The following is a 13186-nucleotide window of genomic DNA, read 5'->3' as shown; positions in this document are numbered from 1 at the left end:
CAACTGTTATGGCAGCAGAAGGGAAGAGGCTCATGTACTGAGCCCATTTGGACACTGATAAGTAAAGATTAGAAGAGTGATTTTAAATAATGCAGGACCAAAGTAGGTACCTGCTTTAAACAAGTAATTCTGTTAGAAAATGGAAGGTAGTACTGTTTCTCTGAAGAAATAACAAATTTTTTTGTTCGCATAAGTAGAGGTCTAAGTTCTTGTAAAAAAAGCACTGTGAATCTAGCATTAAATATCTGTTGTCTATTGTACTTCAGAACAAAGAGCTATAATTTTTGTGTAAAACTCTTATTTAAATTATTGCATACGTATTTCCCATCTGAAGTGATTTTCAAATAACTGAATATTGAATTTCTGTGCAGTATTTGCTTAGAAACATTTGTATGTGAACTTTTGGTGTTGTTTAAAAGCCTTGAAATTTCAGAATCTAATTTTACATCTTTTTGTTTAGACCTGCTCTATTAATTACAGTATAATCATTATAAAATGGAATACTGCATCTTTAATGATGTTTTCATGCCTGTATAGTTAAGTTTTAATGCTAGGGAGAATAATAAATAAATAAATAAATTAGCCTTGTAACCTCTTTCTCTTCCAGACTGATGATGGAAAATAAAAGCTCTTAGCCACAGAATGTAACACTTAGAATTAATATTTAATTAGACCAGCAAATTCTACACTGTGGCTGAAAGCTTCCAAAGACTTGTTAGTGCCACAATTGACCTACAAGTTTAATAATAACTCACTTCTAGGAGTAAGTGCCAGTTCAGCATAGTGGAGCCACTGTAAGAAAGTCCTGGGAGATTAAAATCAGCAAACCAAATGGCAGGCGAGGATTCCTGGGATGGAGCCTTCTGGAAAGCTGGGAGCTGGAGTAGCTTTTCAGCCAGGATTCAGATGAGAGCAGTGGGCAAAAAAAGCTGATCCCTCCTGTTCTGGGAGCTTCTGGTTGTAGGCCAAAATCATAGAACAGATTTTTTCTAAATGTTCTTACTGCAGCTATTAATTTATATCACAAATCAAGTAATGAATGACTTATCTTCATCTTCTAATTAAGTTTTAATACAAGCATTATCAGTGAATTCTCTGGCAAGGAAGAACAGCACTTTTTTGGAGTGACTAATTTAGTATGCTTGTGTTGCGGAACGTTTCATTTTATAGTATCTAACTGCTTCATAGATGGTTCTTGTTACAGTATGATATGATGAGCAATTTATTGTAGTGTTATGAAATATGTAAATTAAATAAAAATGTGTGTACGTTGTAAAATATTTTGAAGGTTAAATCACTTAATCTTGCCTTTCATTTTCAGAACAATTAAAATACAAAGCCTGTAACTCTGCCATTAGATATCCGAGTCTTAATTATATGGCAAATTATTCTAGTGAAATAGGGCACCATAAGTTCAAAAATGTGCAAACACACAGCAACAGACTGAGGAAGGAACATTCTGCATTATTTATTGGCTAAATCCTAAATAATTAAAGAAATGCCTACTCATTAGTTAAAAATTAAAGCAGGTGAGAACCTTGCCAGCAGAGGGAGCAGTCAAGTCTTTCCTTAAGTTCCCACCGTTTCCAGCCTACCCATCATTTCCACCCTACCTCCTCTTATTGTCCAGCCAATTTCCCATCTGGACCTAGCTTTGCCAGCCTGCTCCTGATGACAGCCTATAATTCTATGCTGAATAAGGGATTCAGTTTTAAAATTATTTTATATTTCGGCATCTTTCAGAATCAGTTAGCTGTTCCATTTGATGTTTGTGTACTAATAATTGAAATAATGGTGGAGGATCTTTTTGGTCACCTGTGAGTAAAATGTGATTCACTGTTTAAAGAATTAAAGTTGCAGCAATAGTTGGCCTTTCTGAATTGGTAAGCAAAGTGCAGTGACATTTTTTTCAGGCAAAATCGCAACAAAAGGAACTCCTAAACTTTATATATAAAATTAATAATTCCTAAGGGAGTCACAGGATTTCAATTAAGCTAGTTTGTCTCAAATACATTAATTTGAGCAGTTTTGTTATGGTTTATTTGTAATATGACTCTTATTCTTTCAGTCCACTTTTGTATCTCTACTACACTATGACCAACTCGTAGCACTCGATATGTTTAATTTTCTAAACAAATCTGCTCAAATGGTCATTTCATTTTTGCAATTATTAAAGACAAATAATACCATAGAGTTTCCCATATATATATGCTTTATAACAATGGGATAATTAATAAGGACCAGATAGTATTTAGGGAAGATGCTGGGCTCACCTCAGCTCAGATTTTGTGCTCATTTCTTCACAGCTCTTCACCCTTCACTTGAGAAGGGCTCGATGAGGTTTATTTTATCTACCCACTGCAGCAGGACTCACACACCTGCACCCCAGAACTGTTCATACTCACATGTAGCCTGTGCTTTCAGCTACCGACTGCTATGGAAAGAGTCAGAAAAGCACTGCACAGGGATTCAGCTCAAAACATGTCAGTCTTTAACACCTTGTACATCTGTCACCTCTTTCAGCCAGATATTAATGGGATTTTGAGCACCCAGCTTTCTGAGTTTTGACTCCCACATTATCTTTGTGATACCACCAAGTATTTTCATCATACTCCAAAGCTATAGATGCAGCCTCCTAAACCAGGTCTCAAATAGAGGGAAAATACTCAGTGAAAGGCTAAGTTCAATTCCCAGCTTACTGTTGACTGGCTCGTGACACTGGACAACTCAACATGACATCGTTGTGCTTGTTGCATCACTTGGAAATGAGGAATGCAGGACTTGCCTTTCTTTTTAAGCACTTGGAGATCAACAGATGAAAAGTTTGTTTTAAACTACATAGTCTTTGTTCTCAGTTTTGGTTTTGTAGGCCTCAGCAGCAACTGTTATTGACTTCCTTGTTTTACCTGTTGAGTCATCACTTATTTCACTGTTGGTCTTTTTAGGTCTTTCCTCCCATGGCAAAACAGACATACTTTCATAGGGTGCCAAGGTTTTCTGGCATTAGATACTTTTATAGCTCAAGTAGTAGACAAGTCAAGGCCATCCATTTTCAGTGAAGATCTAAAAAATTTTGCGTATGTAATACTTAGGTTTTATTTCCAAGCTGATTATTCTTCCTGAAAACTCATCCTGAATTTTTCTATGGATTCTGTGTCATCCACCATCATCTGATATATTTGATAATAGCAATGCAGGGTTCCTATACCAGTGATAGTGGTTTAGGTGTAAGATAAGGGAACCATGCCTCAAATGTTCTGAGTTTTTAGGAAACAAAAATAATAGTTCTAACTAGTTTCACAATTGAAAGACTCCTGAATATACGAAGACTATCAGGACACACATTATTAAAAGCAACTTCAAGAGAACAACCAAAATCTGGAATTAATACCTCATGTAACATATTGACCAGCAGATGCTTTGTTACTCCCTTCCCATTTTTACAAGCACGTTGTATCTAATTACCTGCTCATGTCTTCAGTACTTGTCCTTTCTTTGCTTCTGTAACCTGTATGAAATTATTCAAAAATGCTATTCATTGCTTGAAATTAGCTAGTGCAATACACTGTGTGTCTGAACAAATGAACCAAAATCAAGCTTCTGTGGTTTCAGCCATATGAACAGATACTTAAGTTCTGTTTTAGTCAGTAAGGTTCTTCAAAGGTAAAAGAAGATGCCTGGTCAGTCTGAATCCCTAAATGTGAATTTCTCGTCACTTGAAGACATTATTTGTAGTAAATCTTGAAATATATTTCTAGGATATCTGTCTTCCAGCAAAGACATCATGCTTGTATTCAGTTTTGTTGTGACACTGGTAGAGATTTCTGCATACCAAAATGTGTTCATGTATTGTTTGTCATCTTATGTTCCAATGGCCTGAGTGTATATTCATTTTGGAGCCAAAATTCAAAGTTCAGTGAGTAGGTTTGGTGTGTGCCAACACTGAGAACAGTGCTAATCAACTTAGAGTAAGTATAGAATTTTATACTTTACAGTCTTTGTTAATTACTGCTAAAACACAGTTTGGCAGAGCAGTTATTAATCTTTTGAGGATTTGTGGATGATGAAAAAGTGCACAAACTGTATCTCTCTATATAACAAGAGCCTAATATCTAAATTCTTTTCCCAAAATGTATGGGTAATTCTTGAATTTTCTAAGCAGTAATTATTTACATAGCCTTTCAATTTATAATTCTTTGGAGGTTAAGTAGTAATGGCAAGTGGTAAATATTTGCATATTCTGAAGTCATTACCACACAATTGTGTGATAATCTCTCAGAAAATATCAAGAATCCACTGACATCCAGTTAGTGCCTCGTTATAGTCCAATGTGGCACAACCTATTATTGATCTTTTTTGTGAAAATTCACACACCAAAATATGCTTTAAGTTTATAAGGTTCCTTTTATTTTGTATATGCTTGTTTGCTTGCTGTTTGAGACCTTCTTTCAAATGAAGTGTCAGGATTACTGCACTCACCTGCTGTTAACAGCACAAACTATTGCCTGCAATTACAATTTACCTAAACTTGGGGGGAATATCTGAATTCATCTTTAAATTTTCTGCTGTCGTATGGGAAATGTATGCAACTCATTGGGTTTTGTCCCAGTGCTAGCAGTTGTTTATAAGTAGGTAATGAAATCCATTTTAGGATTTGATATATTAGCTCTTTAATTAAATGTTATAAATAAAATCAGTGGTGGAATTAGATTACTGGAATGTAAAGGTACAGAAGTCAAAAGCCTCTGCCAAAAGATGGGCCTAATGTCTCTTTGAAGAAATATAGTCTTAAAATACCTTATTTTCAATCCAATATATGTATTAGTGTTAAAATTATGTTGGTGTATTGATCTGAATACAGATGCAAACACATGAAGCCCATGTGATTCAAGAGCTTAATGTATTTATACAGGTGCTAGTTGGATCTCATTGCAGAGCTTTAACATGAGTCTCTTGTTTTCCTATTAAATTTTGAGATGGTTACTATGTACAAAAGTTGAGGCCATTCTAAGAACATTTTCCATTTTTTTACTTTTTTATACTTAATCCAGTGGGATCCCTAAAAAATAAATATTACTATTATTACTTAAATTTTTTGAGCTTTTTAATTTCTTTAGAAACTGTTGGAATAAAAATGGGAGGACATATCTCTGGGTGTTTTAAAAAATCTGACAGGAAATCAGAGGAGAACTAGAAATTAGAGCAGAGTCTAAAAGAGAGGGTTTTTTTCCTAATACAGAATACAGATGAACCAAGATTGATTTGATTATTAGTAGTAATAGTAAAATTGCAGTACAGTAAGAATTCAATCCAGTAGAAACACACAGTATTAATTTCAGTCTGTAAGTCTGAGTACAGAGGCTGTACATGTATTTTTGTTGGTAGACTACCATGCTTTATAGTCAGACACAGGAGATAATATGTTTATTTGTAAATAAGTATTTACAAATGCACACAAATAATTACTTGAAGCTATATAGATTCTGCAGATAAATTAGTAGGACAAAGCAATCTTTTTCTATAATTGCCCTTCCCAAAAAGCTGGTTAAACAAATATGTCTAGTTTCCTATTGTTTTGATACTACACTTTGGTTAAGTGTATTGCAAGGTTGCCCTTAAAAGATAATGTCTCTCTAAAACAGCAAGCACAAAGATACAGAATGGATGCCCAGCCCAGCCTGCACAACAGGCTTGCTACCATGTTGTTAGAATAATTACATTTTGGCTGAACTAATTAAGAAGACCTGCAGTACATCTAGCAAGACTGAAAACTTTTCAGGACTGGGTTGGGGTTTGGGTTTTTTTTTTATTTTTGCATGCGATTTAAAACAATGCCTCTTCTAGCTGCCAACAAACTCTTTCCCTGAATCTCCCCATTCCTGGCTTCCCTCCTAACCATGTCCTGGCTCACCTCCAGAGCTGCCAAGTTTATGCCAGAAGCAGGAGGTAGATTTGTATGGGGCTGGAGGAAGATCTGGAGCTCTGTTAAATTTTCAAGCCCAGATGGGGCAATATGATTTGTGTGTTTATGTCAGGATGCCATACATCACAAGTATCTGTGTGCTGACGTCAGCTTTGATTGAACATTAATGTGCTGAACGCTGCAAACTAGAAAATACATGATAGATACAAATCTATGGCAACAATGCCACATAAGCAAATGTCTGTTTGGTGTGGCGATTCACTGTGCGAAATATTTCCCAAGATGCACTGCATTGAGCCAGGGGAATATTTTGACACACTTTAAAAACAAAACCATAATCAGCAGGCAGACTACAATTTAAGAGAGCAAACCTATTAAGAAAAACTGAAGCCAACATTGACATACGTATCATTAGGCAACTACTGAACTGCTGTCCCTCACTTTAATCTTTCCAGAATTAAGACCAAATAGGAAAGATGCTGTTCTTGTGGTTTGCAGGACTGTTAATGGTGAGGATACCTTGCTGATGGCTGACCATCTTTCTGTCCAGTTTTTGTAACCCATTTTTATCCAAACCAGCAAGCAAAACCATTAATGGACAGCAAATTTTTCTTTAAATGGTAGAATATTTTTTCCATACTGAGAATTAGGTTAGCTTCCAGAAATCATAATTTTGTTTATTTATGTACCAGTTTTGTTTTGCTTGCTAATAATACAAATAGCATCCAGCAGCCTGCTGAAGAACTGAAAGATATGGTCATTTCTGGTCTGTGGAAATCTAGAGATTGCTGGCTACTTCAGATTTATATTTATGCCATCTTTATGTGATTGCCCCTGTAGAATAATGTAACCAGAAGTTACCATTAATATGTAGCATACTGTCTCTTTCTTCCTAGAAGAGGAAATAATTTGCAGGTCAGCTTTAATATTTCAGGGGTGGATATTATAGCAAATCTTAGGGATTGATGGGTAGGCAGTGTTCTTTTAACTCCAATCACTCGTTATACCTCATAAAGGAAATTCTGTAGTGTAACACTGTTTTATCATTATCCATCATTAGACTTTGTAGGTAAAACTGAAGTTCCCTGATTCCATGGGGATAGATCATTTTGGCCTGTGCACAAGTACTGGCTTTGAAAAGAGACCAGTCCCCAGGATTTAATGCCATCTGGCCCATAAGGTGGGGAAGGGAGGGGGTGTAAAGATGCCATGGGATCTGTGGATTTAGGCCTTGTAACCTGAGCAGATTGGTCTGTGCAGGCAGGCCACAAGTTACTTTATGTAGTGGTCAACAAACAGAATTCAGATTATTCTTTGATGAGAGTAGGTAATGTTCAGCTTTCATGTCTGCTTTGTAGGCCTCTCTGTGACCAGGAAATAGACTGTCACTGAAACATGGGTTCCTGAAAGCAATTGTTGTACTAATCGCTATTTTAATAAACGAACCTGTAAGAGATGTTTCCCTTCTCTCTGCTCCTAATTACTTTACAAATTGTTATTATCAAATACTTTAACAGTATTTAAATTGGCATTTCATAAGAAGCATTGCTTGTATAGCTTATGAAAGAAGTGCAGAATGTACAAAATGCTTTAAAATTCATAAAAAGTGCAAAACTGTAACTTGGAGCTTCTTCATACTTTCTTCATATTTTGAGGTGTTTGATCTTGATACCCATGAAAGTATGATGGGTATATCGCCTACAGCCATCAAGAACAAAAGTATGCCAGCTGTCCAGCAGCTGCAAGGTAACAACTTATTTTTAAAAAATTGTTTTGCTTTTTAGCACAGATTTGTCTCTTTTTCTTTTTTTTATTTTTTCCTCATTAAATACTGACATTATCAAATCATTTAAGAACATTTAATCTGGAGTTACCTCTGAAGATCTCTGTTGTCACCTTTGAATGTTGCTTTCTGCTCCATAAAATGAAGTAAGGAAAACTGCACAGAAAACAGCTTATTTAAGACACATGGCACTACATTGTTGCACAAGGCATAAGGCATCACCTACCACAAATATATTGAGAAATTCTAATGCAGCTTGAAGCCTTAGATTCATATGTTGTGTAGAGAGAAACTTTTAGAAAGAAAAATACTGGAGGAAATGCTTTGGGTTTCCATGGTTTTGACTGATGACCAAAATGAATAATCAATCATGTGGGTTGTACTTGCTCAAAATCTTAAGAGATATCCTTAAGTGTATCCAAAACCAAAGTTTTCAGAGCACAAACAAAAGCTGGGCATCTTGGCTTCTAGTAGAAGTCAATGAGAGGGGCTTAACTGCGACATAGCTTGCAAATATCTCTGATGTGAGCAAATACTGATGTTCTGAAGATTTAGGAAAATATAAATTTTTTGCTGAGTTAGCCCTTTTATAGTTTCTCCTTGTCAAATATATGTTTTCTTTAGACCAAAATTTCAAGTCCTTTTTTTTAAAAAAAATTAAAAAGCCCTCTGATGTAATTTCTAAGTATTGATGACCTATTTTTTCCCCACAGTTTGCCATTGAGAAGACTAAGACTTACTCTATGAACATTAATTACCTTTTTCATCACATAGGATGTGTATTTTGTTTCCATGTCTTACAGAATAAAGCAATTATGGAACGTGTAACAAACTTGTCAGATACGGTAGTTGGTCTTGAATCATTTATTGGCTCAGAGAGAGAAACCAATCCATTATACAAGGACTACCATGGTAAGTTCCATCTTTAGCAATGCAAAAAGTCTGCCCTGAGTGTTTCTAGGGCACTTAGTGGCTTACCCTCCAATTAGGTATCTGCTATAAAGTAGCATTTGATTTCATTTTAGAATAAACCTTTTAAATGTTTCTCCTTGCTAACCAGGCTTGAGTTAGGAAAATTTTCAGTAAAGTGCATTAAGGCTGCAAAGGAAACATGGCAACTCCTTGCATGTTGTCAAGCCATATTACGGAAGCATGGCTCAATCAGATGTACATCTCAACAGGCAGGCTTTGGGGAATTCACATGCAGAGGAGCCTTGGCAATCATCTGACCAGTGAGCTGAACCTGTCATGAAATCAATACTTTTGATCTGCCAAGTTTTAAATAGAGAACACAGGAAAACATATATTAAGGTGAATAAATTGCTAAATGGTGTGCTGTATAAACTTGATCTAAAAATAATGTTCTGGTTTTCAGCTTTACGTTATGGCACTTACACATTTAAGAAAATGAATATGGATATGTGTGGCATGGAAAATACAAAACTGATTTTGGTACAAAATCATGTATACTTTCAAGTGATTTATCTTCAAAATGTGTAATGGTGTTTAATCCTGTTTATTGTTTCCCAAAGACTATGTTAGCTGCTTCAGCAGAACTATTTAAATTTTAAAAGACTAGATTAGAAGTTATGCATAGCCAAAGCAGTGAATGAGAAACAATTTTAGCTAATCCAGAGTGGTGCTCCGAGGGTACATAAATTACAGCTATTATTATTATTATTATTATTATTATTATTATTATTATTATTATTATACTGGAGTTCCTTAGAAACCTTTAGTTGAAAGTAAACTGCTTATCCAAAACCTGCTGTAAACATGTGAGAATGTGGCAGTGTTTTCCATAGCAGCATACGCAGAAAAAGAAGCAAAGGTGGTGTTGAGACACCACTGTGTGTATGCAGGCTGTAATTAATAAATCAGAGAAAAATCTTTTTTTACTCTGAAAATAGTGCACATCTCATTATCTGAAAAAGGTGAACAAGAAAAGAAAGAAATGTGAACAAAAGCTAGAATAATTTTCCTCATTATTTTTCCAGCTGTATAATGGTTCTGTGGCATTTGTTTATGCTAACATAATTCTGTCAATTTGATACTCCCTTTCTCAAGGAAAGGAAACAATTCTTTAAGACAATGTGTGTTTTAGCTGTTATTTCCTGGGTTCCTGTAAAACTGTATGCTAAATCATTTCTGGTACTACTTAATAAAAATGATATGCCAATATACATAGCTTTTGAGGTTTAGGCAACCGTCATTTACCATTCTAAAAAAGGTATTCTTGACAGTTTTAACTTCATGGATTCCTTTTGCTTAAGAATATATTTTAAGATTATTTAATTACTGCAGATGGTGAAAGATTTTGACATTCAGTAGAAGCTTACTTAAATTATTGCATTATTTAATGAATCCTACACAAATAATTTTATTAAGCTGTCTGCGAATCTAAATGATTGGAAAGTCCATATAAGAACAGAAGAATTATATAGGTGATTTTTAAGTGAAATTTTTAGAATACTGTATATAAGCAACCTTGTGTTATACCTGGTATTTCTATACATAATAATTCTATTTTAAGCTCATGAGCCAAATAAATAATTCTCCTGTGTCACCAGACTGGAGACAGGGATAGAAGGTTTCAAAGTATAAAAATATTTTTCTAATACTATTAAGAATATTTGTAATTGGTACCCTTAAAAATGATGCTTTTAAAATTATTTCTATTTTAGGAAACTTTCTACCCTTATTCTTCCTTAAAAAGAAAATAAATGAAACCCCCCAAAAATACTTGCCTTACTTTAAATTAGGGTTTTAGTGCTTGGGGTTTTTCTCACAGCTGCCGTTTTCAAGTAAGTCGTCTTTTATAAATGTTCAGTATTTCCATTTAGCCGGTGACTTTATGAATAGCAAATACAGGCCAGTAACTGAGAAGCCCTGTAGAATTTTCCTGGGTTTCAGATGTAGGAAATCGCCCTTAGGTTGTTCGGAAACTATATGAGGCTGCACAAAAACCATCCAGCGTCCTTGTCAGAAAAAATCAGCCTGAGCTTAGCTGACAGAATGCAGAGCTTGCAGTGCACCTAGTACTGTTAAAATCGTCTGAACAGCTCTGTAAGCCTCCTGCACAAAGAAAATGTATTTCTCCAAGCATGGCATAGGGGTTAAAATTTCTCAAAAAGCAGGGTCTAAATCAGTATTTTCCAGCAACTTGTTTTCAAGTTGTTTTCAGGGTGCAAAACAAAGTACTTCTCATTAGAGCTTCAGTGGTTATCACTAACCCATAAGCCTTGTTTTGCTGGCTGCTTACTGGTGCATTTAATAAAATAAAGATCACTCAGTGGTGCCGTGGGCAGCATGCAAGGTGATAGCCATATTTGCTTACTGTAAATACACGAGAAAATCACACACAAACCGGCTGTAGTTTTGACAAGTACTAAGATCGCTCTTTACATCTGTACTTCTGTACCAAAGTGCAATTAGTTTTCCTCGCAAAAGGATTTCTGTTTATCTTATTCTGCTTGATTACTTGAGTATAATCACACCGTTTGCTTCATTGCTCCTGGTAGTAAGCTCCAGTTTAAAAAGGAGAGGATGAGTGTGTAAATATACAGAATTCTGCTGTAGGACTAATTTATGCATCTAGATGACAGCATTTTCTTAATTCCTTTTCCTCCTTTACTCTTTCTTTCCACCAGGTTTGGTTCATGTACATCAGATTCCTCGGCTTAATAGCTTGATCTGTGATGTGTCAGACACGAAGGATCTTGCTTTTAGATTAAAAAGGAAGCTGTTCACCATTGAGGTAAGAGAAACAGTTTTGTTTCACTATTTAGAACCCAAAAGGTGGAGCTAATCCCATCTCTTATGTTTCATTTTGTGAAATACATGAAATATGCATCAAATGTTGTAAATTCATTTCACTCTGGTTTTGCTGTTCAGAGCAGCTTTATAAAATCCTGTAATATGACTTCTAATTAAAAATGTCTCATTTGCGGCACTAAATCGGTCCGTTATAAATAGTTTATTTGGCTTTAAAATGTACATAGAAAGTAGGCCACAACCTTCAATAACAAAGTGTGACATGTTTCTAAGGATGTCAGGAGCATATTTAATTAAATGTTAATGACTTGCTCTTACTTTTGTTAGTGGGTGGGAAAGTAGCTACATGTTATTACCCCAGTAGAGGGATTTTAATGTATAATGCTGCCTAAAATTGTGTGTGGTATGAGGGATAAGTGTCCTTATCAGTATTCAGAAGCCATTTTCTTTGCATTACTGAAATCACCTTTCGCTCTTTTATGTCATTTTAAACACAGTATCATTTACACTAATGTCCCTAAGTAAATTTCCTACTAAATTTAAACTTTTTTCTGTGACCTTTATGCAGACAGTCCTGATTGAAGGCAGTAATACAAAAGATGTATTTCATTTTAATCTTGCTAAAGAGCAAATGAACATAGCACTATTAAGCAATTAGAGCTGATGTATTTATTAACCAAGTAATGCTTAGAGATGGAAGATGGCTTTCAGGGCGCTGTGATAGTCATTGGTACAGTCTGGGCAAATTTTTTTTAACAAAGACATAAAACAGCCAAGCATCCCTGACAAACCATTTTGTATAATCTCTTTTCAGATGAAAAGCTCTTAAGCAGGCCACTTGTCTTAACTGCTTGAAACCATAAAAAGAGAGAATTGCCACCAATAAATTAGCATATTTTTTACTCCATCACCAAATGATGGTCAATGTGGCTTGGCACTGCTTTGGTGTTTGGGACTTCACCCTTAAGTGACCACTTTGGCCCTTATTTGACCCTCTGCCCTTTTTAGCTGGCCACTTGGTAAGGTAACTTAAGGGTTCTCTCTCTTCACTGCCCCCTCCCCTTCACAATTGCAAGTAGCCCTAACCTATAAATCATTGAAAGGGCCCTATCAAGTGACAAATTAAGGTGCCCTCCTCCTAATTAATGGTCATCAATGTCTTTAATTATCTAATCCTATTGAGAGTAGTTAATAGTTAATCAGGTGGCCAGTTCTTCATGCAGGTCATCTCTGCATGAGTGCTAGAAGTTTCACAACTAGAGGTATCCTTTTCAGAAGCCACTTAAAGGCAAGTACATGGAGGAGGACTTTTTCCCAAAGACATTCCTTCATAATGTTTCTCCCTTTCCAGGGAATGTGGTTAGTGAAACCAGTTAACCCATTTTAACTACTGCTTTTGAGCAGTACATTAGAAACAAATACCTTAATAGCATCTGTTTGGTTTTGAAATACAGATGTTCTTAATATTTTCAGAAGTCCAGAGAAGCGTGCACCCTCATTTCACAGCATAGTAAACTTTCATTTATTATGGCTATGAATTAGAATATTTGGGGTTTTTTTCCTCACTGAGTCCTGACTCAGAATATATTTTTTTCGGTCTGCTGTATTTCGGATTCCAATTTGTAATGTAACTTGGAAGAAAAAAAAAAAAAAACCAAAACCAAACAAAAGTGACAAAACCTTTAGCAGGAGTCTCTGTAAAAAGA

At 35.4% G+C, this 13186-nt stretch overlaps 1 protein-coding gene across 12 annotated transcripts in view; it reads left to right on the top strand.

Moving 5' to 3' along the window:
* ELP4 (elongator acetyltransferase complex subunit 4) overlaps window positions 1-13186 on the top strand; it is a 147448-nt gene that overhangs the window by 52870 nt on the left and 81392 nt on the right. For all 12 annotated transcript variants that reach the window (XR_010613556.1, XR_010613555.1, XR_010613557.1 and 9 more), the window contains exons 8-9: window positions 8510-8618; window positions 11357-11463. Coding sequence is in view for 9 of the 12 variants with exons in the window: in XM_065683267.1 (XP_065539339.1) it covers window positions 8510-8618; window positions 11357-11463 (216 nt within the window). In the remaining 3 variants the exon portion in view is untranslated. The remainder of the gene's footprint in view (window positions 1-8509; window positions 8619-11356; window positions 11464-13186) is intronic.

The sequence above is a fragment of the Lathamus discolor genome, chromosome 6 (assembly GCF_037157495.1).
Source record: "Lathamus discolor isolate bLatDis1 chromosome 6, bLatDis1.hap1, whole genome shotgun sequence".
NCBI lineage: Eukaryota > Metazoa > Chordata > Aves > Psittaciformes > Psittacidae > Lathamus > Lathamus discolor.
The sequence above is the reverse complement of the archived record's forward strand: the minus strand, read 5'-3'. Positions and strand labels throughout refer to the sequence as shown.